The sequence below is a fragment of the Calidris pugnax genome, unplaced genomic scaffold (genome assembly GCF_001431845.1).
Source record: "Calidris pugnax isolate Ruff unplaced genomic scaffold, ASM143184v1 scaffold46, whole genome shotgun sequence".
In the NCBI taxonomy this organism is placed as follows: Eukaryota; Metazoa; Chordata; class Aves; order Charadriiformes; family Scolopacidae; genus Calidris; species Calidris pugnax.
The window spans coordinates 867586-894789 of NW_015090769.1; the positions used below are offsets into that span (position 1 = coordinate 867586).

Below are 27204 nucleotides of genomic sequence, written 5' to 3' on the forward strand. Positions count from 1 at the left end.
GGGGGGGGGGGAAGAACTGAACTGGGGAGGGGAAAAAAGAAAACCCCTTCAGGTGCCAACTACACGTGTGTTCCTGCAACTTTCTTAAATGTGACTTAAAAGGAACAAGATGCCTCAACTTTGACGTGATTGGAAAATATGACGTTTCCCCCCCGTTTCTTGGGATGAACTTGTGCTGGTATTAATAGGGGAAGGTGAAATTGCCGTTCCGAAGGAGCCGTACACAGATGAGTATTACTTGAAAGAGGGAAGAGAGAAAAAAAAAAAAAAAAACCCACACAAAACCAGAAGTCACATCTGTAGGGAGCTATTTTTAAGTGTCTATGGTTACTGCTGTAATACTCGGCACCAAAATTAGGGCTGCCTCAAAGCAGTTACCATGCTGATTTGGTGGCTTGAGAAACCTTCTGTTTCAGCTATAAATAATTCCTAGATAACGGCCGGTTTGCATATGCTACACTTTTCAGTACTGGAACGAGCACCATTTAACGCTCAAGTGTCTCTCTGGTTCCTGTCTCCTTTTATGTCCTTTGAAGAAGGTGCAGAAACTCCAAAAATCCTGAAGTTTGGGCTCTCGGAGCAGCTGGTTGTTGTTGGTTTTTGTTGTTTGGGTTTTTTTTACAGTGGTAAATGATAAGCTGGAAGTAAGTTATTTCAGGATGTGAAAAAAAAATATTATATATATATATTTTGGTTACATCCTCCAGATTTTATTTTCCAAACCTGTGCAGGGAGCTCAAGGGCCCCGTTGCCGTTGACCTTCTTGCCCCGTTCCTGGCGATTTGATGGTGCCAACTGTAAAATACCCTGGAATCTCCTGTTTACATAACTGCCACCTTGTGCATATTCTCAGCCAGCCTGTAAAGCAGAAGAGAATTTTATTCCCTCCAGAGGGGTGGGGGCAGAGGGTGCTGGGACAGATTAAGGGCTCAAGGCTGCGGCACTCGTTTGGCAGAGGGAGATAACGGGGCTCGGCCAACGCCGGGGGGGTCAGCGCTGCCCGAATGGCCACCAGGTCTTCTCCCAGGTATTTTTAGATCCCCATCCTGGGATACAGCTCGCCCCACGCACTCCCTGGGAAGCTGAAGGAGGATCTCAGACCCTTGGAGAAGCACACAATGTCTCCATTGCCTTCTGCAGGTGTCCTACCTCAACCCAGCTCTCCCCCCTGCCCAGAGCAGGGACTAAGGTGGGCTTCTGGCCATGTAGAATCATAGAATCATCTAGGTTGGAAGGGATCTTAAAGATCATTTAGTCCAACCATCAGCCTAACTCTGACAAAAAAATAAATAAGCAATAAAAAAATCACTAAGCCATATTCCTGAGGACCATGTCAACCCATCTTTTGAACACCTCCAGGGATGGTCCCTCAACCCCTTCCCTGGGCAGCCCATTCCAATGCTGGATAACCCTTTCTGTGAATAAATGTTTCCCAATATCCAATCTAAACCTCCCCTGGGGCAACTTGAGGCCATTTCCCCTTGTCCTATCTCCTGTGACTTGGGAGACAAGACCGACCCCCGCTTCTCTACACCCCCCCCTTTCTAAAGCTCCCTTTCTACCTGCGTCACTGTTTCCATCTCTCTGGACCAGGTCAAGAACATCACAAAGAAAGGCTTGAGGCTAAATTATTGGTTTGTCTCCAGCCCAGGACCCATTTCTATCCCTGGTCAGCAGCTCATCTCAAGAGGTCCAGCTACCGATGGCCACAGGGGATGTTCCTCATCCTCCCCCAGTCAGCAGAGATCTGGCATCATCTCCCAAACCCAGGCGAAGAGGGGTTTGTGCCCTCTCTCACTAACCCATCCTTCTGTATCCCTCGAGTCTCTTTCTGGTCGTTCAGAAGAAGGGGAGGTCTGTTTTTTGAGGGCTGGCTGGAGGATAGAGCTGGTCTTCACGGAGGGTACGTGGAAAACTCTGGGCTGGTTCAGCTCGATGAGGGTCACGGCGGCGTTTCTGCTGCTTCTGAGCACATCCCTGTGGTTTAGCAGGGTGGCCCCGATGCACCCGGGTTTCCAGGCTGCTGTGGATGTCTGAGGTTGAAGGGAAACCACCTAAAAACCCTCCTGTACCAGCACCGGCCTTTCATGGAGCACAGTCACACGCGGATGCCACGGGCTGGTTTGCTCGGCGTATATATTTTGTGCATATATGTGGCAATCTGGGTAAATATAAACCCGTGTGGTAGAGCCCAGCCTAAAAATAGGTTGAAGCTGATGTTCCTCCTGTCTCGTTTTCTGGAAGCCATCTTAATTATCAAATATTGATGTGATAGTAAGAGCTGGCGTGCTGAGATTTCTGTCGGATCTTGAAGGCGGAGGGGAAGCAGTTTCCCTTTTGATAAATGAATGGGGAGGGGAGAGAAAAAAAAAAAAAACAATGCAGATTGCTGTGGAGTCGTCTGCAGAGCACACTTAATGCTTGATTAAATATTTAATTTAGCAGCAGCGTCACACTCAACCGTGAGCCATGAAATCTCGTTATGGAATTATAATCTCTTAAAAAAGAATAAGCATGCTACCTAGTGACCTGGCTTGTACTATGTTTAGTGCTGGATCACTAATTCTAAAGAAACAAGCCTCAAGTGTTTTAAATTGAATATAAACAGTGGTAGCAAGTCCGTTCTGAGCCTGAATCAATAGAATTGGGTCAGATTCCTAGAACAAGATTATTGTGGGCTCCCCTTTGAAAGTCAGCAAGCGGCCGGCTCAGATCTCTGTCCTGTTGCAGACGTAGCTGACATTTTAGCTCTCCTTTACATCTCTCCACCTCTGTTATTGTATGTTTTCAGTGCATAGAATTTTGCTAACTCAAATCCTTTCTAGTCTCCTGTGCAGGAATCCACGTGCTTTACTCGGAGCAGGTTACAAAATGGCTAAAAGCCCAGTGACTGCAGGAAAAACTGAATTTCGTGTTAGTGTGGGCTACACAAGTGACCAATATATTCTTTTTTTTTTTTTCTCCTCCTTCCAAACAGCACATCGCAATTCCAAGGCCTGATCGACCCACGGAAGTGCGGACTTTCACATTTTATCTTTCAAATATTGGCAAGGACAGCCCCCAAGGGAGTTTTGACTGTATCCAGCAGTATGTATCTAGGTGAGTGGTACAGCGAAAGAAAACCTAGCCTTTTTTTTTTTTAACCTTATCTTCTGTAGAATCTTTCCCTTGACAAACTTGAACAAAACTTAATAGGTGTGCTTTCTTTTTAGAGTCTCTCTAATCTGTTTGTGTGTGTCAGTTTGGGTAAGGAGGCACTCATGGAATAATCTTTTTACCTTTCTCAGCTTCTTTCTGTCCCCTCCTGTTGTTTAGATAACGCAGGTCAGTTATTGCCCTGGTGACAGAGCTGTGCACTTTGCAGTTTTGGGAGTGCCTCTCCTGTTATTTAGATAACACAGCCTCAGTTATTGCCCCAGTGACAGAGCTGTGCACTTTGCAGTTTTGGGAGTGCCTTTTCCATTGCCTTTCTTTTAAGGCTTTTAAACTGAAAGAAGGGAGATTTGGATGAGATCTGGGGAAGAACTTTGCTGTGAGGCCCAGGTTGCTGGGCTGCCCCATCCCTGGAGAGGGGTTCAAGGCCAGGTTGGAGGGGGCTTGGAGCAACCTGGTGCTGGTGGGAGGTGTCCCTGCCCAGGGCAGGGGGTGGGATTAGATGGTTTCTAAGGTCCCTTCCAACTCTAACCATTCTGTGATGATTCTGTGGTTGTTCTGCAGCAATGGCAATATCCATTTGGATTGCCTGGGAAGCATCCAGGATAAAATCACCGTGTGTGCGACGGACGATTCCTACCAGAAGGCAAGGCAAAGCATGGCACAGGCCGAGGAGGAGACTCGCAGCCGGAGCGCCATTGTCATTAAACCTGGGGGGAGATACGTAGGTAAGCACCAGATATGATTTTGGGGGATCTTTTCCCCACCTTCTGGAGTCAAACGCTGAGATTTGTTTGCCTTTAACAAGTATCTGGTAGCTCCTTGATTTATTAGGGTGCTCCTCTCCTGGGATTGGGGCTTCTTCACAGCTTCCATCTTCACCCCAGGGTATCGGTGGTGGGGTTTGTGTGGCCTTTGAGGGCTGTGTGTGTGCAGTCACATCACTCTGGGGTGTTACTTGGTGTTTGTCAGGGGGTGATGCTGGGGTGACACTGCTCATCCCTCGGAAGTGGCCGAGCTCTTCACAGAATCAGCTAAAAAGCTGTCACACATTGGTGTGTGCCTGTGCTGGGGACTGTAACCTGCAGCAGCCAGGATGCAGACAGCAGAGCCCTCATCTTAATAAAGAAAGAGACTGAAGTGGTGCCTCTGACAGCAACCTGAACCAAACCACCTTATTGTGACAACGGAAGGAGGATTTTAGGGAAGGAAATACAACCTTGGCAAATATCACTGGGCTCCAGAAGGATTTTGGGGCTCAGGTCCCTGCTTAACCTCAGCCTCCTCACAAACTCAGGGCACAAAGATTAATCAGAAAGCAGAGTTTTGGGGTTTGGGTTTTTTTTTTTACACTTTTGAGCCTCTGTTTTTTCTGCAGCCCATGTGATCTGTAGCCACTCTCTTCTCAGAGGATGTCTGGGATGAGAATGGTGAGTTGCAAAATGCAGAGCTGACCCTGACTCATTGTTTTATCAGCCAAGCGCTCAAAGCTGAGAAATAAGATAGTAATCAGGAAGGAAATGCATTGATTTCCTGTAGACTAGAAGATTATTTTGTTTAGCTTATATTTGAGAACGTTACAGTAAGTGGATGAAGTTGTTAGGCTGTGAGGAGAAGATTCTCAAAGCAAATTGCTTCCCGGAAAGATGAAAGAAAACTTTTGATTTGGAAATACTTTTGCTAAAACTTTTGCCGCTGTGAAATGGAGGCAAGACCACATCAAACGCGGTGGAGTGGAGCGTTTGCTGAGTATATAAGATGTCAGGCTTTAAGAAAAAGCTCTGATCCAAGAAGGAAGAGCCCGGGCAGGGATGGTTCTCCTGTGGGACACGCAGGGTTTTGGGGTGCCAGCACCAGCAGCTGAGTCAGGCTGGGCTGGGGGGAGAAGGCTGGCCCCACATTTCCACAGTAACACGGAGCTCAGCACTTAAAACATCACTGGAGTCATTCCAGGCAGCTCGGATGGGGAAGAATTTATATGAAATGTTGAAATTGGAGATCAACAGAGCAGTATAGATGTGCACTAACACTGGAACAAATACATACATAACTAGATAGCTCATATGTCTGTAAGGGGGATGTGTGTGCTTATACACACACTAAATATGTGTGTGCTAACATCTATATATAAGCACAAGTATAAATATTTTAAAAGACTTTGTGTTCTGGCTTAACTCAGGTTTTTTTTTTTTTTTTCTTTTTCCTATCATTGCCCATTTTGGCTCCAGCCTTAAGTGGAAATGTCCCCAATGTGTTTTTTGCTGTTCACGACCTGGCGAGAGGGAAGGGAGTTCTAGAAAGCTGACAAATCTTCTCTTGTCCTGTTTCTGGAAACAGAGTCTAGTTGACCTCTGGATTTTTGGGACGTTGAACGTGTGAACCTTTGTTTTTCTCCCTCTTTCCTTAACTCAGCCCTGCTGCTGGTGGGTCGTACTTGCTTGCATCAGCGTGGTGCGTAACGAGAAGCCAGGAAATGGGGACTCGGTTATGCAATCTGCATTTCAGTCAAATAAACACTGCAGACAATCACCAGTATCTTCAGATGACTCAGTTGAAAACATCGCTTCCTAGCAGTGGAGAATTGCCACGCTGGGAAATCAACCCCCAAAATTCTTGCAGTAAATGCTGGATGTTGTTTGTCCCAGCGAAGGTCACTTTCTTGTTTTGCTTCTCCCTGGATCAGACCTTGGAACCTCCAAATGTTTTTTTTTTTTGGTTTGTTGTGTTCAGGAACCTGCCTTTGTGACCTGTTTCTCTAGTCAAAATAGTGAAATTCTTCGATTTGTGCTTCAGTGAGCGATGTGGGAACTTGTGTGAGGTTGTTTGTCCCAGCGAAGGTCACTTTCTTGTTTTGCTTCTCCCTGGATCAGACCTTGGAACCTCCAAATGTTTTTTTTTTTTGGTTTGTTGTGTTCAGGAACCTGCCTTTGTGACCTGTTTCTCTAGTCAAAATAGTGAAATTCTTCGATTTGTGCTTCAGTGAGCGATGTGGGAACTTGTGTGAGGGTTCTAGTTAAAGCTGTTTTCCAGCAGGAATGGGAAAAATGAATTCTTGTATGATGCTGTCAGAGACCAAGAACCGCGTTTGCCGTGGAGTGGAGTGGAGGGAGCTGCCTCCGAGGTCTTGAGATGAACTTTTGAGCCAGCTTGATGTTCTCCCCAATATGTAAATGTAATTGGAGGGGGAAGAGGTTATTACCCCAACGTGGAAAGGGGTTATTTGATGAGAATAGAGAGCGTGCTAATGAATAGGCCCATGTCTCCGCGTTAGACCCCATTCATGTGGCTGGATTTGGCGGGGGGGAAGGGAGGTGGACCCAGCCCCATAAAGTTCCTATTGTTCTAAAAGCAGAAACATCTGCTGGAGGAGCTTTTTTTGCTGAGATCAGCAGCGGGGAGCCACTCGTTGACCAGTTCTGGTCTTTCCACTCCATATTTCGACTCTTCTACATAATAATGCAGAATTTTCTTCTCATAGGGAGGAGGAGGGGGGGGAAATGGTTAGATTAACCATGGGGATCCGTGCACTTGGGATAAATGAAAAGCTGGCAAACAAAGAGAGCTTTATGTGAGCTTGTGGCCAATAATGCTCAGGTTTCCAGAGCTTGGTGTTGCTGTTTACTTGTTACAAGCTTGTCAGGAATCATAAAACTCACGGGATGCTGGTTCTGGGAAGGGATGGGGATGCTCTGGTTGTGTTTGTCCTTCCTTGTCATCTCGTGGCACTTCAGCTGGTGGACTGAGCCCTGGATAGGTGTTGACAGACCGGTTGGCCTTTGCAAGGTGGCTGCTGCAGTTCATTATTCTCCTTTTATTTTAGGCAAAAAGGTTCAGGTGCGTAAACCTGCACCGGGAGCTTCCGACGCCGTTCCCTCCAGGAAGCGCCCGACGCCGGTCAACCTTGCCAGTGCAATAAAGAGAGGCAACAGTGCCATTTCTCAGAGGCCCTTCAAAGATAGGGTTGTGCACTTACTGGCACTAAAGCCTTACAAGAAACCTGAACTGATTCTCAGATTGCAAAAGGATGGACTTTCTCAGCAGGACAAGGATTTGCTGGACAACCTTCTGCAACAGGTTTGTACCCTGATGGAGGCAAGGATTTCTTGTTTCTTCCAAGAAACATCTTCTTGGAAGGGTGGTACCTGCTATATCAGCCTGAATGTAATCTCTGTGTCTCAAAGCTGCAGCTGAAAGTTTCTCTAAAGGCCATGGCCGACAGAAGGTGACAATTTGCATCACTATTGTTGCTAGAGAGAGCAGAAACCTCTTGTGTGTCCACAACTCAGCTGTGGGACTTCTATTCACCAGATCAGTCCATTTAAGAGAAACATTATTGGTGGTTCACGGGGAGAACTATCTAACAGAGCATTTAGGAGCACTTTGAATTGTTATAACCTATAAACCTATGCGTTTATATTAACATGGACATAAAGGAACATGTTTTATATTCATAGATGTAACGTTTCCTATATGAAGGAAAAAATATGTCCCTCTCCACTGAGCTTTACATCTCTGTGTTGCTCAGCCCCGTGCCTTTCCTGCTCAGAAGCGCAACTGGTTCCGCGTGAAGATCAGGCAGCTCCTTGCAAAGTGTATTATTTGTGTGTCAAGTGTGAGAGCTGTCTCCCAGCTGAATCAGTCCTTAACACTTTGAGTCATGGTGAAGGTGCCATTTTAGGAATTGCAGTAAATACCTTTCTTGCTCCCGCAGCGCAGAACGCATCATGGATATTTATTTAAGTGCTGCAGCTGCCCTCTTCTCTATTGGATTATTTTTTTCTTCCTCTTTTCCGTAGCTGAAAAGAATGAGACAATGAGGAGTTAATTTGTCCAAGGGCACGGATCAGGTCATATTGAAAATGGAGTTACTGCTGGCACAACTTACTCCTTCCCCTTAATCCCGTAGCCCTTCATTTTCCTGCGGTGCTGGAATTCTTACGAGCACCCTTTTGAATGCTATAAATAGGTTTAATACTAGAAATGCCATTTCTGATAATCACCTTTTATTGATGCTCTTCCAAACCCCTGGCAGGCAAGTGGCAGTGTCGGCCTGATTGGCCTAAATGCTGATTTGGCTGTAAATATATTGCTTGTAAACTTTAATCTCCTTTCAGCACTACCAGGGCTCCCATCCACAAGCAGACACAGATAAGCTAAAAATTACAGGCTGCGTTAAAGCTACATGTCTAAATACGTCTAGGTGTGGGTTTCATTGTACTCTTGCATCTCTCCTAAGGACTCTGTGTTCCTGCTGGCCTTTTTGCCTCATTTTGCAAGGTTTCTATTTTTGGGAGGCCCCGGGGTGGAGCTTACGGAGTCCAACAGCAGCAAAACAAGGAGGGAGCAACTCTCTTCCCAAAGAAAATCCCAGTTATTCCTCTCCCTGGGCTCCCAGCTTTGCCGAGCGACGTCTCCTCCTCTGTAGGAGGAGGCAGAAAGCAGAGAGATCCTCAGAGAGTTTGTTTTGGTTTTTTTTTTTTAGAAAAAAAGAACCTAGCTTTGCTTTTGTCTCTTGGGCATGTTTACTGGGATATCGAAATGTAAAACACGGCTCAAATTCTTCTTGTATTTTGGCTCAGGATTTTGGAAAGCTGACAGAACTGAAAGGAAAAACAAAGTGTTCGTCATGTAAACTGATAACTGTGCTTTTTTTTTTTGCTTATCAGGAGAGCTTTGCTGTGTTAGTTCTGCAGCTTTTTTGCTTTTAAATTCATAGATTATTATTATTTTTTTTAATACTAGGACATAGTCTCCCTAAAGCAGCAGCAGAAGAATTAACAGCATCTTCAGTTAGACTTTGCACTTGCTTTTCTGAGGCTCTTTCTGTGCGTGGGTCATAGAGATACATAAGCACCAGGGTCTCCTGAACGGAGCGAGCAATGGAGAACACTAATCCTTAAACAGATGCACAAAATCTCCACTGCCTGAATAAAAGCATCTTCTAATTTGGAGTGTAATAAGCTCATCAAACGGAGCGGCTGAAGCAGTGGGTTTGGGACGCGGCTGCTGGCTCTGCCAGTGGATCAGCCCAGCTTTGGGCATCACATTTGGCACCTCTGCCTCCTTATCCCTTTATTAAAGACAAATTTAGGGCTTTACTTTCTTTCTAAGCTTGCAGTCCTCTACACTCACATGAGAAGGGTTCACCAAGATGTTGTAGTACCTCTGAAAACTTCACTGGGGCTTTTTGCTTTGTGCTGACGTTGTATTTTTCAGCCATGTAACCAGCAGCAAGAAGTTAAATTTTCAGTCAAACCGTGGAAAGACTGATTAAAGTGGGAAAACTTGTATTTTTCAGCCATGTAACCGGCAGCAAGAAGTTAAATTTTCAGTCAATCCGTGGAAAGACTGATTAAAGTGGGAAAACTCTCAACAAGTTGTTTCCATTCTAATCCAATCCTGCCAATTCCATTGGTGTTTCCGATCCGTGCAGGCACCAGGCAGAGTTTTGGGGGGAAACTACAGGCACTGGAATTGGATCAAATGTCAAAAAGCCACTGGTGCAAGTGCCCCCAGCTAATCACAGCACCCTGTTTGGGTGCAATGCTCTGTTGTAAAAGCCTGGGCTATAAGCTGCTAATCACAGGTTTCGTTCCTGCCCTGGAGTTGTCCTGGGAGAAGTTCTCCTCCGTGAAATCCAGCAGATGATCCCAAGGCACTGAGCAGTGTCTGCACGACCTTCTCCTCGCTGCTCCTTGGGAAAGCAGCTTTTCTGTCACCTCTTTCACTGGCTCCTGAGGGAGAAATTATCTCCTTGGCAATCGTTAACTAAGCTCTCGCCGCAGGAGTCCCTCTATCAGCTGATAAAACTGCACCATTTTAGCTATGGGACGGGTACGATAAGTTCACTGCCTGTTCCAAAGTAAGGAAATACCTGGAAATAACCCCCAAACTGATGTCGTGCCATTCCTGACTGTCCAGGCTGAATAATGGCTTTAGATCTGACTTGTTCCCCAGTAAATTTAGAATCATAGAATCGTCTAGGTTGGAAGAGACCCTTGGGATCATCAAGTCCAACCATGGATCATTGAGTCCAACCAATTTGATAGACTTTGGAAACTCATAATAAACTGGTGCGATGGCAAGGCAAAAGGGAAGGCACAGTTCCCCAGTAAATTTAGAATCATAGAATCGTCTAGGTTGGAAGAGACCCTTGGGATCATCAAGTCCAACCATGGATCATTGAGTCCAACCAATTTGATAGACTTTGGAAACTCATAATAAACTGGTGCGATGGCAAGGCAAAAGGGAAGGCACAGTTAGATTAAATAAGCCAAATAATTAGAATCCTAGAATAGTTGGAGTTGGAAGGGACCTTAAAGATCAAGTTCCAACCCCTTGACCTGGGCAGGGACGTCTCCCACTAGAGCAGGTTGCTCCAAGCCCCCTCCAACCTGCCCTTGAACCCCTCCAGGGATGGGACATCCACAACTTCTCTGGACTAATTAGGAAATTAAGTATAAAATCTGTTTGTTCTCTGACCCTACCAACTGCTGAGATTTTTTGCCTGCATCTTAGGTATTTTTTTTGTTAGAACAAGTGAGAAAATTAAAAACCCTAACAATTTTGGTTTGCTTTCATCTTAGATATTTTTTTTGTTAGAACAAGTGAGAAAATTAAAAACCCTAACAATTTTGGTTTTGTTTTTTTTTTTTTTTCCTCTTTTCAAAATACTGTTGTTTCAGGTGGCAAATTTGAGTGCCAAGGTTAAACCCTAACAATTTTGGTTTTGTTTTGTTTTTTTTTCTTCTTTTCAAAATACTTTTGTTTCAGGTGGCAAATTTGAGTGCCAAGGACAGCACTTTCACACTGAAAGACTGTGTATACAAAGAAGTGCAGAAGGACTGGCCTGGCTACTCTGAAGGAGATCAGCAGTTGCTGAAGAGGATACTCGTTCGGTAATTATTCCATCTTCTCTGTAATATCAGCTGGAGCTTGAAAATACTGCCCCGGGTCAGTTGCTATAAATCGGGGTAGCTGAAGTCAGTAGAACAATGGTAAGTGGAGTGTTTGATTTACTTGAACATAAATCTGTTTGTTGTCCAGGCAGTTGTAGAAGTTACTAAACTCGAACGTCAAAGTGGACGCGCTCTTCAGGTCGACCCAGGCTGCCTTTAAATCATTGCACTAAAAGCCAGGGGGGGAAAACCTGGAGAAGGGAACAAAAGCTGGTGCAGTTCAAAAGTTAATGGTGGTTTAAAATCCTGGGAGATGAATGGATTAAGGCAAATGTGGCCAGTTCCAAGTCTCCATTGAAACTCTCCTTTCCTTTCGCCGTATCTCCTCGCGCACGCCTTCCTGTGCCGTGTTTGTTCAAGGCAGGGAGAGAGGGACCTCACTCTGCAGCCACGTCCCCTCAATGTCTTGCTCGGCCACTTTTGTGCCCTGTTCCTCTGGATGTCCCCGTCCCTCTGGAGCCCTTGGCTTGGGAGACTTCACTGCTTCATTCCCAGTGTTATTCCAACATTTGGTCACTGGGTTTTTATTTCTGTTGCAAATTCTGTTTATTAGCACCATCGTCCCGCAAGATTGAGGTTTGATGGTTTGATGCCTGAAAAAGCAGGAGGTGGTTCTCTAGAGAGAATTCCCCTAAAACACGTGCTGATTCTGCCCATATTGTCCAATTCTCAATGTCCAAGGGACACCTGTCCTCTTGTTCTTTCCTGAAAATACAGATATTTTTCCTCTCAGGAGCTCTTGGCTGTCAGGCAGCAGGGATAGAGACGTATCTCCCCAGTTTCTAGAGGAAAAAAACCTTCTCTGATCATTTATATTTCCCTCTCTGGGTTTTCAGTGCATCTGTACTGACTCGGTCCTTATTTTTGTAATGTAGATTTTACTCCACTTGTTTTTGCCATTTATTTCACAGCACTTTGGGTTAAGATGAAGTAGACCGTGCTGTGTTTGAACAGTTTCCCTGATTTGAAGGCGCAGTTGGCCTGGAGATGGGACTTTGTTAAACCAACAGAAAGTTGCACTGGAAGTGCTTTGGCACGCTGAAGAGAAATCAAACTCGTTTAAATGGCCTTGATGGTGAATTATAATTAAATGGAAAAATACAACTGCCATGCAATCTTTACGGCTTTCAAAAAAAAAAGTTAATTTCTCCCCGCAGAAAGCCATGTTTACTGCTTTTTTTTCTAGAATTGTGGCATTCAGTTATGCGAAGGTCTAAAAATAGACCTTGGAAAGGATGTATTCAACTGTACAAACAAAGCCCCGCTCAGCCAGCGCAGGTAATGAGGCTACAAAATGGAAAAAACATGTAGGGTTGAAGACAGTAGAAAAAAAAAACCACTCACAAAAAGGGCACAGGCACCAGACGTAGGGCTTTACGTCGCCGGCTGCGGCGGCCGCGCCGTTGCCTGGATCCAGCCAATTGTTGGGTGTCCTCCTGGTTTTCAGGTCCAGTTGCCCCACTCTGTGCTTCATCGGCTGCAATAATTGGCACATCTGCAGATATTAAAACTATATAACTATATAACACTGGGGTTTTTTGTGTTTTCCATCTTTTTTTCATCGTTGGATTGAAAAGTTTTTCCTCTCTTACAAGAGGCGCCGAATTGAAAGTCATTGTCTTTCATCCCCTCGTTTTTTTTTTTTAAATCCATAATTAACCTAGTAGATGTGACAAGATTACTCAGTCCAGCCAAACAGCATCCAAAAAAGCCACTTTCACTGCGGCGTTGATGGAATCTCACTCTTCCCCTTCCTGTTTTCACAGTCTCCGAGCGTTTTACTCGAGTCGATCCCTGGCTGTTGAGATTGTTCTAAATAAAATTAAACAAAGCAGCGACTGAAGCCAAAACGGCAGTGAAACTTCAGGGGCTTAAACGTTGCCACAACACGGCCCGAGGTTCATGAAAACCTTGTAGAAAGTCACGGGCCTTATCTCTGAAATAATCTTCCCAATGTTTGAAAAATATGTGTGCGCTTTAAAGCTGATTATAGCCTCTTGGGGAAGAATTTAGATGTTTGGTCATTCAGCCTGGTGACTAAACGACTGCAGAGCTACTTTATTAAAACCTTTAACCCTGATTATTATTTTTTTTATTTTTTTTTTTCCAGTTTGACAGCTGCAGCTTGATGCAAGAGTAGTTTTTCCTGGGTGATTAATACCCGGTGTCAGGAGAGCAGGGCAAAGCTGGGAAACTTTACTTGGAGATGGAGAGAGAGAGCCCCTGGGGTGGTGGGGAGAGGAGATTCCCCAGCCTGAACGTGAATTTCCACACTTATGTGATCAGAATGACTTGCATTGTACCTCTTTTGGTGACAAGAGGTTTCTTTTGTTTGTCCAATACTGCAAATACTCACCAGAGTAGTGCTATTTTGCATGATGCAACTCAAAAGTAGTATTATGAAGCTCTAAATGTAAATCCTGGTGGACCAATAATACCATATGTAATGGTTCCTGTTATAATCCTGCTTTTTCATGGACCCAGAGGGGCTTCCTTCTGAAAAGGGACTGCTATTCTGCAAAATGTTGTTTTAATGGCCCTAATGAGCGGGAGAACTTTCTCTCCCAACATCTGAGCTTGAGTTTTGACCCCTTTTCAGAGCGTGCTGCCTTGCTGAATTTTCTTGTGAAGACAATTTTAACTGGGGGAGACAAAGTCAGCAGAAATTAGTTTAAATGCTTATTGAGCTGTATTTCAATCAGTAGCAGGAACAGATACCTCCTCTACGCTTTCAAGTGCCAAATCTGTATATGGATCGTTTTTCTAAGGTTGCAATTCATTTGTTGTAATATTTATGTCACCGGTTCAAGAGAAAAGAGGCAAAACTGTCAGCAAGGAAGTTCCATCCTCGTTAGGGAATCCTCTCGGGTGTCTGATAGCTCAGCCTGCTCCCTCCCTGCAGAGCATCACACCGGGGTGTTACCTCCATTTAGAGAATCCCCAAAATCATGGGAAGACAAGAAAGAGATAAGCAATTATCTTCTGTTGTTGATTGATATTACTCTGTAGTAGTTATTTCTTCCCAGATTTTGTCCGAGATCGAAGCTGTAAGTGCCTGAACGAGCTGCTTTGGTGGCATCTTCAAGCAGTCAGGAGATTTGAGCCCCCAAAAAGGCTCTTTGCTCTGCAGGCAGGTTTGAAATACCATCTGTTGGCTTGTCAGGCACGGGATTGGAACAGCCCCGGAATTCTGTTTTTCAGGAAACTCTGTCAGCCGCAGAACAGCAGCGGTTTTCAAGGAGAAGCACCTTCCCTGAGTCCACCAAAAGACACCGTGAACTCCAGCTCTCCTCCTCAGGTAGGTGATCCTTCTCCAGGGGGGGCTCAGAGCCAGCCCTTGGCTCCATCTTCTCTCCATGGAGTTTGGGAGCTGGACCTAGGGTCCCAGCCAAGCTATCAAGAGATTGTTGGGTTGAGTTTTGGGGTTGGGTTGAGTTTCTTTCCCCATTTTATTAAGTTAGAGTCTAATTCTGGGCTTCTTCAGCATCTGTTTCTCCTGGATGTGGCCTATGGGGAGGATCTCTGAGAGCATGTCTTAGGTTTAGTTTTAAGGGCTACATTTTTCATCCCCAGTGCCTGCATCCCTCTTGGAGTTCCTGGGAGAATGAGCTTGTGTTTTACTCATTACTAATAATTGACTGGAACGAAGCAGTAATAAGCAGCTCCCAAACACAGTCGAGTTATTAAAAACCTTGACCTTTTGCAACCTAATTGCTGGGACAGATCAGGGGCAGGTTGGTCTGCTCTTTGATTTGTTGAGATGCTGGTGCGTGGAGCTGTGAAAAGTACATTTTGACTGGTTTTTTTCCATCCTAATAAACTGGGAAGGAGCTGCATTTGCCCTGTGTGTTAAGCAGGGTCTGTCCCTGCTCTTCCCAGTGTCTCTTCGTGCAGGCATTTCTTGCAAGCATTGTGAAATACCAGCTTCCCTTCTCAGCTGTGGGTCAGCCCAGACAAGTTGAGTATTTATTCTCCTCCTGCCAATGGAATGTGTAATGCCTACTTGTCTGGACAGACGCGCTGAGGATTAGTGGCAAAGAATATTAGCAGGTAAAGAAATTATGTGCTTTCTGGCAGCGAGGAGGGAGGCAATGCTCCGTTCACAACAAGAACTGGGCAACTTGTTTGCCAGGTGCTTAATTCCAAATCCTGTCCTGCTCTGCTGTGGGCACGTTCCTGGTGAATAAAGAACGTGCCCCTTCCTTTGAGTTTGCCTGGAAAGATACGACTCTGTTAAGAGGCCGGTCTTGTGTTTTTCTTAACCTGATTCTGAAAAAAATGTAGGTTGGAAAAATCATCTCCGTTGTGGCTGTGTGTATTCTGAAAGACATAAAGGTCTGTAGGGGATGATCAACACTTTTAAATACTGAAAGGGTGGGTGTCAGGAAGATTTGTGTGTATTCTGAAAGATACAAAGGTCTGTAGGGGATGATCAGCACTTATAAATACTGAAAGGGTGGCTGTCAGGAGGATGGGGCCAGGCTTTTTTCAGTGGTGCCCAGTGAGAGGACAAGAGGAAATGGGCACAAACTTGAGTGTAAGAAGTTCCACCTAAACATAGAATCATGGAATCATTCAGGTTGGAAACAACCCTTGGGATCATCGAGTCCAACCATCAACCCTACTCTGCAAAGTTCTCCCCTTCATATCCCCCAACACCACACATGAGGAGGAACCTCTTTATTTTGAGGGTGGCAGAGCCCTGGCAGAGGCTGCCCAGGGAGGTGGTGGGGTCTCCTTCTCTGGAAACATTCAAACCCCACCTGGACACGTTCCTGTGGGACCTGCTCTGGGTGACCCTGCTCTGGCAGGGGGTTGGAGGAGATGATCTCCAGAGGTCCCTTCCAACCCCATGTGATTCTGTGATGTTTTTGATCTCTTGAGATGACCCAGTAGAAACTTTGGGTGGTTGATTGGTTTGGATCTAGAAAATGCTGGTAAAACAGGGGCAACCAAACATGGAATATAAATGTTTCCAGCAGCGCTTCTGCCGTGGCTGGTGTCAGGCAGCAAACCACAGACAGCTTTTTCTTGTAAGCAGTCTTTCTTTCTTTTTTTCTTTTTTTTTTTTTTGGATACTCTATAGCTGTAGTTGCTATTTAGAGGAGGGCTGCCTGCTGATGGTTGAGATCCCAGCAGAGGAGACTGGGATTTGGTAGTGTGGAATGCAAAATATTTCAATATTTTGAGAAAGTTCAGTTGGGGAATGAAGGCGAAGGAGAAAAAATAACTTGGTGTGGTGACTCCAAGGAAGCCTGGCAGAGGTGGTGTCACGGGCACGTACCCCTCAAACCAGAGAGGTGACACCAGGGAAGCTGGTGTGTGTTGGCTTTAGAGAAAGGAGGGTAAAAGGTGGCACTTTTCAAATCTGTTGCCCGAGACCTGCAGGCAGGGTGAGGAGATGGACACTGCTGCTGTTCTGCTGGGGATGTTGCAAAGCCGGTTGGACGTGCTGTCCTTGTCCCTCCAGCAGCTCCTCTGCCTCCTTACCTTCCCAGGTGGAAAGGATTCCTGCCACTGAGCAGCGTGCCCTTGAGACCCCCGTGCCCTTGAGACCCCCGTGCCCTTGAGACCCCCGGAATTAGCAAAGAGAAATAATAACCAGCCTGGAGAAGAGAAGGTTCAGAGGAGACCTCATAGCAGCCTCCCAATATCTGAAGGGAGCTTCCAGGAGAGCTGGGGAGGGACTCTTTGTCAAGAAGTGCAGTGACAGGACAAAGGGTTATGGTTTTAAATTGGGAGAGAGGAGATTTAGATTAGATATTAGGAATAAATTCTTTGCTGTGAGGGTGGTGAGAGCCTGGCCCAGGTTGCCCAGAGAAGCTGTGGCTGCCCCATCCCTGGAGGGGGTTCAAGGGCAGGTTGGAGGGGGCTTGGAGCAACCTGGGCTGGTGGGAGGTGTCCCTGCCCAGGGCAGGAGGGTGGAACTAGATGATCCCTTCCAACTTTTAACCATTCTATGATTCTACAGGGGGGGGAAGGGGTCAATTGGTGGCTCCCTGGCAGAGTGGCCGCGCATCCAGCTGCGTTTCTCCGACGGAACAAAATTTCCCTTTGCAAACACATCGCAGTCCGGCCTGAGACGTAAAGAAAATAGTAAAATATCCAAAAGAAATAACCGGAACTGTTGCTTGTTTTCCTCTGGGCACTAAATCATCTTTCCTCCCGGTTCCTGCTGCCCGGGCAGGCACACGCTGCTGCACTCATGGCTCTCCCAAGTAATTTTAGCTGGACTGAGCCATAGTTCAGGATCTGCCTTGAGCTCTTCTTTCTCCTGCCCAATGGATGGGTTCTTCCAGGCTGCAGCTTCCCCAGGCTGACCCACAGCCCCTGGGCACACAGAGCTTCTCCGAGCCCAGCCAGGGCTGATGGGGACATTGGGAACCACTTCTCTCTCTTGCACTGCTTATTTATTAGAAAAAAAAAAAAAAGGGATTCTCAGATTGTGTTGGCCCATGTGACGTGGCTTTTAAAACTGCACCAAACGTCCTCTTTTTGCCTTAAATTCTGAGAACTTGGAACAGTTGCCATTTTCTAATCTCTTCCGGGAAATGCCTCTTTCTGGAGAAGAGGAAGGAGTGGGGTTGTGGGGGTAGAGCTGTTGACCACAGAGTGGGTAAAATCAGTCAGGAACAAAATGCAGAACTTGGGAATCCCTCCCTCTTCCAGAGATCTCGGAATCACAGAATCTTCTAGGTTGGAAGGGACCTTAAAGATCATCTTGTCCAACCAATCTCAGCACATCTTTCATTCTCAGGGACTGTGAGGTGCTCTAAATGTCCTGCCACGACCAGAAGAGGTGACAGATGGTTTTTTATGATGCTTTCCATTCTCTGCCAAGTGATGGGGACAGGGAAAGGACAGGGTTAGGACAGGGTTTTACTTCTAAAGTGCTAGATTTGAATTGAGACACATCGAGAGCAGGCTGGGTTGCATGGCCATGGTGAGAATAGTGCAGGAGATCAATAACTGCTGATATGATGGTGGGTTTCTCTAAGCTCTCCCAAATTGCTGCGGGCTCCAGGGCTGTCGGGATTGTCGGGAAGGGATGGATGAGGTTCTGTAGGACCTTGTGGTCCTGGAGCCTGTGCCCAGGAGCAGCCTTTGAGCTGGGACACTTGCTGGCAGCTCTCACTGCCAGCAGAGCTCTTTTTTCTGGGGATATTTCCTGGTTCTCTGGTGTTGCACCACCACCTAGTGGTAACAGCCTCCCAAATTTTGGCTAATTCAAGATTTCTTTTTTTTTTTTTTAAACTTTTTCCTCCCTAGAAACGATCCCAACCTTTGGAGTTTATCGATCCCCTGGCCAACAAAAAGCCCAGGATCTCACATTTGGCTCATCGAACTCAACCTACTTTCAACGGGAAAGTGAATTCTTCCAACGGGAAGGACCTTCCCCCCCCTGCCCCTTCCCTGCCTCCGGCTCTGCCCGAGTCGGTGAGTTCCAGCTCCAACCTCCCGCTGCTGGAGCTGCCCAGGCCTCACGATCCCCTCTCGGATGTCAGCAACGACCTGACCCACAACGGCAGAGACTGTGACAACCCGGAGCCCACCGACAGACTGACTCATCCTCTCCCCACAGACTGTCCCCAAACGAGCAAGCACAATTGCAGCTCGTACGTCAAAAGCAAGAAAAAATCCAAAAAGCACAAAGACAAGGAAAAGGAGAGGAAGGAGAAGAAGAGCGAAGAGAAGTGCAAAGAGGAGAAGCAGGACTGTGAAGTAATAAAAAATGCTGACTTAGGTAGTGTTCCCCAGGAACAGGTCACAGGTGAGTACGGGCCGAGGCGTCCTCCTGGACAGTTTGTGCTAATATTGGTGTTGACTGTGTATAATTTCTGCTCTAAATCCATTTGGGGAAGGGAGGAGGCGGCGTCTCCGCTTGCAGAGACCGTGTGTGTGTGTGTGGTTAACGAAATAATATCGCTCTGTCCCTACCTACAAATCACCAAATGTGCTTCCTCTCGAAAGAGGATATCAGGTTTTTCCTGTTTAACCTTTCACGCTGCTTGGAACCTGCCTCAGACCGTGTCATGTTTCTCCTCGTTAAATTAAAAGTCGGATTAATATGTGGGGGATGAAAGGCAGACATCAAGATGTGTCGGGGGAAAAAAAAGCAGAGCTGCTTGATTACTTAGGGCTCTTCTGCTGGTGTTGGGTATTGTGATGACTCTCCTATTGATTTTTAACTCAGTAATGAAAAGTTAGTCACAAAAGCTTTTAATATTGTGTACAGAAGCGATGGGAGATAAGTCTTGTGATAAATGTTGTCGGAGCAATGTACAACAACCAGCTCTTTCAGGCTGAAAGAGCTTCCTTGTTGTATCCCTCATCCTCTGAATTTCTGGTTTGGGGGTTAACACAACAGTGAATCTTTGGCCCTTTGAGATGCGATGAAAATGTCTTCCATCAAACCAGTGTGTTTCTAAGTCAGTCCTACCTCACTTCTACATACTCTTAGAAGTTAGGGCAGAGAATGGTGATTAATCCCATCGATTCCTTCACCAGTTTTCCTCTTTTCTGCTCTTTCCTTACACTTTCTTACAACTCCCCGGGCGCTGAGATTTCCCCTGCAGCCTCTGTGGATATCGCAGTCCCTATCCCTTGTTAAATATTTTTTTGGATCCATCTTGTTTTCCTTTGCCCCATTACTACTTTCTGACCCTTAAGTTCTTCTTGGTGCATGAAAATCATCCAGTTTTGACTCAAAAGGGTCAGTAACTCAAAAACCTCATTTGTTGAATTCCTGGGAAGGGAGAGCTCTGCAGGGCATTGAGCTCTCGCCTTCCCCACAGCCTTTGTAGGCATTTTGACTGCTCAGCAGTGATTTTTTTAATTACATCCATGGTCCTGATCGTTGTGTGGCACCACAGATCCACGCTCTTCAGACCCTAATTCTGCTTCGATCTTAATTTTTGTAGTTTTTTCTGTGAATGTTGTTTTTCTTCCCCATGTGTCTTATGTCTTGGATGGCAGTGGGTATACACAGCCACACTCTCTCTCTCTGGATGTAAGTTTTTGTCAGTGTTTCTTATAAATACCAAAATACCCTGAATTCTTTCTCCATGAAGTTGCTGACCTTTTATCACCTTTTCTGCTCTTGCTTTCAAAACAGCTTAATGACTGGCTCTTTGTTAATTAGTAGGAGTCGGGGTTTGTTCCTGCTGCACCGCTGATGTATGCGAGGTAACGAATCCGAGCTGGACTTGGGAGTAATCATAAACAGGATGTGGTCAGTGGCTGCTTGGATTCTGGACAGCCAGTTTTGCATCTCAATTGGGAGATTTATTTTTTTTTTCCCCTTATTTCATGGGGACAGCGTGGGCCCTGGTCCTGCTCCTCTCGCTGGCAGCCCTCCCTCTGTCCCCCTCGGGCCAGGGACTGCGGGGAAGCAGAGTTTCTCCTGGGAGGTTTGTTCCAGAGGCAGCTGGAGGGACTTTTGGGGTCCTTCCAGCAGTCAGTAGGTGGCACTCACAGGCAAAATAAACTGGTTTTTCTCCCTTTCTCCTCCACGATCTTCCTTACCCATGGTCTTCATCCTTCACGGTCTGCATTCTGAACGCTGGTGGCCAGGTAGGGGTGAAAACAGAATTGGCTGCAAACATCTCCAGCAGGAATTGAGATTGAGATCTTTAAACAACACAAGTTTTCTGCCATTCTGTTCTGCTCAGGAGAGCTTTTCTGGGGAAATTCTGAGAAAAATCAACTTTTTAAAAGATAGAATGAGGTGATTGCTTTTCCATGCCTGTGTTTATTATGTGGGCATTTCCCTGCAGTCTCTCTGGAGTAGGGATTGTAAAGTAGGGGTGTGGGGATAGATGGGGCTCAGCTCACACCTCCCTGTCCTGGGCATCTGGGAAAGTGCAAAATCTAGGAACTGCTGGCTCTAAATAACAGGCTCAGAAAGAATAGGAAAGAAGAACACACTTCTGCAAAGCGGTTGATTTAAATCCTTTGCAGCCTTCTCCCCTTGCCTCTTATTTTGCTGCCTTCCCCTGGGTGCAGTCAACTCTCTGATTGGGGAATTCAGTATAATATGCATTTTATGAGAAATATCCCCTTTCAAACCTGTATCCAGCTGCTTTCTTCAGCCAAACTAATAAGGCAGTGTTTGGTTTAGGTTGAGGATGGGGTCTGGGGAATCCTGTTCCTCCTCAGGTCTTCGATCCCTTCACTTAACTCCTAAATATCTAAATATTCTTCACTGAGCCTTGCTCCCTTCGTGTTTCTTCAACTTCTCAGAGCAGAGAGCACTTTGTTTTGTCCGCAGGGCAGTAGGGCTGGGTGAGGAAAAAGCTGAATGCCTTATAAACCCCTTTGTTGTGCCCTGTAGGAGTCTGGGGTGTTAATGGTAGGAATCTGAACCTGGAGTATTACTAGTAGGAATCTGTGCGCTGTAGAATAGGGAGAAAAGAAATGTGCACCTTGCTCAGCTCCTCTCTTCTGCTCATCTGGACTCGTAAATTTGTTTTGTGGTGATAGCAGCGTTATCCCTCTCTGCAGGCAGCATTTAGAAACCAATTAAATGAAGGTTTTTTGCTGCTCAGTGCATTGGCTAATGTTGATCTCGTTGAAGTTTCAACCACCTTATTATAGAATCACAGAACGGTTATTGTAGATCTTCTATCTCTGTCAGTTCAAAGCAAACCAGAAATCCTTTAGAACTTGATAAACGGCGTATTGCAGATGTTTATGAAGTTTAATTGCCTAGAGCTTTAAGGTTTAAGAATGCCTACAAACAAGTTTTTATTTTTTCAGGTTTAAACGGAACATGCAATAATTCTAGCGTACCAACATCAACTTCAGAAATGCCAGATTATTTATTGTAAGTATATTTATCAGTTGCTTCATCACTTTGGGATCATGTTTCAAGCTAAAAATCGCAACGTACTGGGGATTTTTGTTGGACTTTATTGTTACTTGATAGAACTGTGTATGGTGGGCTTAAAAAAAAAAGAGTAAATCCAACTTTGCAGATAGTTCCTGAGACTCAACTTGGTATCAGATCCGTTCTTTCCCTCCTTGTGCAGTTCAAGGTTATCTTCCTATAAACCAATTGGTAAAGTACTTCAAGAAATATTACATACCTTGAAAGGATTAAACATCTCCATGTTGGGAAGTTTAAAGAGGAAATGATGTGCTTTAATGTTCTGGAAGACGGGGCAAGAAAGGATTTTGGGAGGTTAGCTAATTCTTCCCCTCCTCAGAGCCAAGATCATCTGCATAAACCAGCGAAACATTCTTCGTTGGGGAGGTTATAACCCGTGGGTTAGGATGTGAGTTGTTTCACCTCTTGACTTTTTAATCAGATCCCCTTGAGGTTAATTAAACAATCTACTCGTCTGCTGGAAGCACAAAAATCCCCGCGTGTAAAGCCAAAAATCTGCATAAAGCCAAACCTGTTATAAACAAAGGCGGGTGATAGCAGGGAGCGTAGCTGGGGGTGATGTTCCCTGTGCACGTCTCCACCTGGGGTTTTTTTTGTGCCATCAACTCCGGGCTGAGAGGAAGAGCAGGAGGAAGAGGAGGCATCCACTCTTGGCTCTGCCTAGCAGGCACTGGAGTTGACTGGAAGTTGTATAGGGCTTTTTTATGGTTACAAACCCATGGGTTTGCTGGGCTGTATGAGCCGTACAAACCGCTCCGAGTTGGCATTTCTGACACCATTCAGAGCAATGCAAGTGGCCAGATTGGTTTTGGGGTTTTTTTCTTACAAAGGATATGCTGATCCCTCCTAAAAAGGGATATTGCAGCCCTTCGGTCCATCTCCAGAGAAATCCTGTAAGGTTTATGAACTCCTCTAAGGTCTGTTGTCACACTTTTTAGCACAATCTGATTGTTCTGATTGTGTTCTGCTCCTTAAATTATAAGAATCACTGCTGTTTTGATCGTGGAGGTGTATGTTTCATACCAGGGAGAACAACTTCCTTATTTCAGAGTAGTGTGTCCTGTTTAGATGATTATTTATACCAACCCCTCGTAAGGAATCGGTTTGTTAAGGCCTGAGTGCATTTGGGTTAAGGGGGTGGAAGTTTTCACTGAATTTCACTGAATTTTAGAGTTGGAAGGGACCATAGAGATCATCTAGTCCAACTCCCCTGCTGAAGCAGGATTGCCTAGAGCAATTCCCTTAATTTTTTAAGTCCATAAGCTTCTGCATGTTTGTGTAGGAGTAAGGTGGCAAATTAGAGCTGTCACCTACAAAGAGATGAGTTTTACCAGCAGAAAGTAAAAAAGCTGCTGGGCTTTTCTGCAAAATTCCCGGTTTAATGGCTTTTTGTTGAGATGAATAATTTTTAGAGGGCCTCAAAGGTGCATCTGTTAAGCGTGAGCTCTCGTGTTGGATTCCCATTGGGAGTCTCCAGGAGGTGGTGGGGGACGTATTCGATCTGCTCAATGTGGTTTCTCCTCCTGCCTTTGCCACCCAGTCCTACTGTGAGCATTTTGCAACGACGGCTGAATGCTTTTTGTGTTTCCTTTAAAGACTCTTAACACTGGAAGCATCGTATTCCTGCTGTTCCAAGGTCTGGCACAGATGCAGAACTCCATGTTCTGCGGGACAGCAGGAGTTAGAAAAGCTGTAGCAGCGCTATCTCCATGTCCTCCTACACCCCCAGCTGCTCCCAGGCTTTGCTGTACCTGCATATTCCACCCTATCTGGCTCAGATAGGAAGTTCTGGGAGCAAACACTGTCTTGTTTTACGCAGAACTCAAGGCAATAATCCTGACAGTCACCTCTCTTCTACTATAATGCCAATTTTAAGAGGCTGTATTGGTTTCCAAACGCCATCACCTGGTAGATGTGTCACCCTGGTTCTGGCATTGGAGGGGGATTTCTGGAGGGAAGATTTACTCAACTGATGAACTGAAAATGATTCTCCCTCCAGAAAATACGCGGCCATTTCCTCTTCGGAGCAGCGTCAGAGTTACAAAAACGACTTCAACGCGGAATACAACGAGTACAGGGACTTGCACGCCCGGATAGAGAGGATAACGCGACGGTTTACGCAGTTAGACGCCAAGCTGAAGCAGCTTTTGCAGGGCTCTGAAGAATATAAGGTAGAAACAGAATTATTTTTGGTGGTTTTTTGTTTCCTTCTATTTTTTCCGAGCTAGTTCTACGAGTGGAAACCCTACGACTCATCGGTTTGGTGTCTCTGGGGCTGGTGGGGATGGGTCGGTGGCTGCAAGGCGCTGCCCCAGAGCCCAGAAGGGCTGGATGCAGAACGTGCACCCAGCTGACAGCTTTGTGGAGTGTTCTTAAAACAGCTCTGTGTTCTTTCGTTTTCAAGCTGGAGCACACATCACGGTACTTGTTGACAAGGAAAGGCCTCAGTGAGACAATTGGCGTCTTCAGCCAAAAGCTGCTGGAAGCTATTAGTGTATCCCAGCCAGCAAACTCATATTTGCACATATGGGAGCGTATCAGGGCTGGAAGGGGAGTTAGTCCGGGGTCATCTGTTCCTCTGGAATCTTTGATCTTAATAATGTAGCATTATTTGACTTGTCAGACTGATTTTAAAAGAGCTTTAACTATTCATTATCTTGAGCAACTAAGTCTCACGGAGTATTACAAACAGATTTTTACAGAGCACCTATTGTGCTGCGGCCTTCCCCCCCCTCTCTTGGAGAAATTCAGTCGTTCCTCACTGAATTATTTTTATATATTCTGGGGAAAAATGAGTCTGAGCTGTGTGGAGGAAATGGCAATTATCCTGCCAGCCCAGGTGCCTGTCGCAGGTAGTTCTCAGGGCTGGGGAATGGGGCCTGATCCTCCCAGTGCTGCTGGTGTCAGCACCAGTATAGGAAGGGAGTCAGTGAGGCTGGTTGTAGCTGTCACGGGGGGGAAGTCATGGAGGGGGTGGATTTTGGTCAATATTTGGAGGAAATATGTACATTGAGCCATCAGTAAACCCTTGCCTACTGCAGTGGGTTGCAGAACCGTCAGCTCTTTTGAAAATAATAAGCTGTATTTTCCTTTCTAGACCATCCATGATCAAATTTTACAGGAATATCGGAAAATTAAAAAGGTACGTAAAAAAAAAAAAAAATAATAAATAGTTGGCCTCAAAAAAGGCTTTTGGGTGGTGCCCTTAGTTGGGAGTGAAAGAGATGGGTACGGGCCAAGGGAAAGCCCAGCCTCTGCAGCTTTGTGGCAGATCGTTGTTCAGCTCCAGCTTGTCCCAAAAAAACGATCCTTCCCTGATCCCAAAAAGATTTGGGGGGAGTCGAGGCTGCCATAGGGGCTTGGCAAGAACAAAACATGTTAAATTAGTGCCTTTATCCCATCAAGGAAAGGACAGTTTGTGTTTCAGATGCTGGGGCTGAGTGATACCGGGATGCTCCGGGTCTGGGGCTCTGCTGGGATGTTGGGGATGATTTGGGTTCAGTCTCCAAGTGTTGAGTCACTTGGGGTACGTGGTCCCCTGTGGGGCTCAGTGGGGCTTTTTTGGTGTGTGGGGCACGCAGGAGACTTTACATCTCTGTATGTATATGGAGAGCAGCAGTTGTTGACTGGAGGGATTTATGATTTAGCTGGATGAGGTAGGGTTTGTGGGTGGGTTTGTTTTTTCAAATCTACAAATATCTCCCTGAGCCCTCTTGTCCCTGAGGGATTTAGGAGCTTTTTTGGAAGAGATTCCTTGTGTGTTGCAAGCTGGTCTTTGTCTTAAAGCTCCCAGACTTGCACAATTTAGTGCTAACGAGGGGGCAGGTGATGCTCGTTGGAAGCTCAAGCCTGTGTCCCAGCTGCTCCCAGTCAGGCTGAGCACCCCTTTCCCCATTCTGAGGCTGGATATTGATGGAAAGGGATTTTATTCTTTGCCTCCTTTGACCACAATAAGTCCATTTTAAAGGGACATTTACTCCTCTGGCTGAAAAAACTTCATTCTTGGGTCGTATATTCATACTCTGAGGTCTGATAACCTCGTCTGGGTTCAGCGTAGGTGTCACTGAGTTCTGAATTACCTTCCATCACTGCATTATTCATTTTTTTTTTTCTTTACAGACTAACCCCAATTACAGCCAAGAGAAGAACCGCTGCGAATACCTCCACAACAAACTGGCTCACATTAAAAAACTGATAGCAGAGTATGACCAACAGCAGTTTTAGCTGGCGCTGATCCGGACTGGGTAGGGCAAAAACAAAGAAACAAACAAAAAAAAAACAAAAACAAAAGTCACCTGGACGTTACGTTCCCTTTTATACAACTTAAAGATTCCTTTCAGAGACGAGCATTAATTCCTCCTGGTTGAAGAACTTGGGGATTTCTTAACGATGCCGAATCTGTCGTGTCCGTGCCTGAGCCCAACGCCCGGCACGGTCCTCTTGAGTTTTAGCCTCTCTGAATGTCAGGATGTAAGAAATGAGGAAAAAACGAAAAAAACCCAAAAAAAATCCAAAAAAAAAAGAGAGAAAAAAATAAGAAAAAAAAATATATTCTGCTTATTTGAAGCCAGCGTTTTGACACTTGAGGGAAAACTTGCCTAAAGTGAACGAAGCTCCCAAAGGTTAAGAATCAGTAGTTTTTCCTGGATTAAAAGTTTGGCATGAAGTGTAATTACCCCTGGCCCGGGTCTGCTGGGTTACAAATTGTCCTTCAAATGGTGAGGAACTGGAATGCTGCTAGGTTACCTCCTTCTCTGGCACCTGCGACTGTTGGTATGCAAGCTGTCTGCTCCCCATGGCACCGCGTTAAAATACACCTCGTACCCAGAGCTCTCCTTGGTTTGGTCCTGCTTTTGTCATCTCCGGTGTGTGCTCGCTCTCCAGGCGGTCGTGTCAGTAGGAGGGGATGAGGATCAGCCCCAGGGATCTGCACTGAGGGCTTGGTGCAGTGCAGAGGTGGATCCTTTATGTAAAAACAACAACAAAAAAAATAAAAACAACAACAAAACCCACACAAAAAAATATCCCAAACCACAAAAGAAACCCAAACCACAAAAGAAACCCAAACCAACCTAAAAAAACCCAATTATTATTTTTTTTTTTTTCCACCTGCTTGGGTTTTTGGAAGGGTAAAGGTTTTTGCAGTGGCCTCTCCAGCTGCCTGCCCCCTTCCCCTTCACCTCCCAACGCCGGGAAGGTTGAGCC

At 45.7% G+C, this 27204-nt stretch overlaps 1 protein-coding gene across 1 annotated transcript in view; it reads left to right on the plus strand.

Moving 5' to 3' along the window:
• ELL (elongation factor RNA polymerase II) overlaps positions 1-26828 on the plus strand; it is a gene marked incomplete at its 5' end in the record, with an annotated part of 61560 nt that extends 34732 nt beyond the window's left edge. Inside the window, 10 exons of the mRNA XM_014938171.1 lie at positions 2978-3099; positions 3718-3881; positions 6974-7227; positions 10927-11051; positions 14313-14409; positions 18381-18882; positions 21870-21936; positions 23999-24170; positions 25097-25141; positions 26119-26828. Coding sequence (XP_014793657.1) covers positions 2978-3099; positions 3718-3881; positions 6974-7227; positions 10927-11051; positions 14313-14409; positions 18381-18882; positions 21870-21936; positions 23999-24170; positions 25097-25141; positions 26119-26223 — 1653 coding nt within the window. The remainder of the gene's footprint in view (positions 1-2977; positions 3100-3717; positions 3882-6973; positions 7228-10926; positions 11052-14312; positions 14410-18380; positions 18883-21869; positions 21937-23998; positions 24171-25096; positions 25142-26118) is intronic.
• Between the last annotated feature and the right edge of the window lie 376 nt (positions 26829-27204).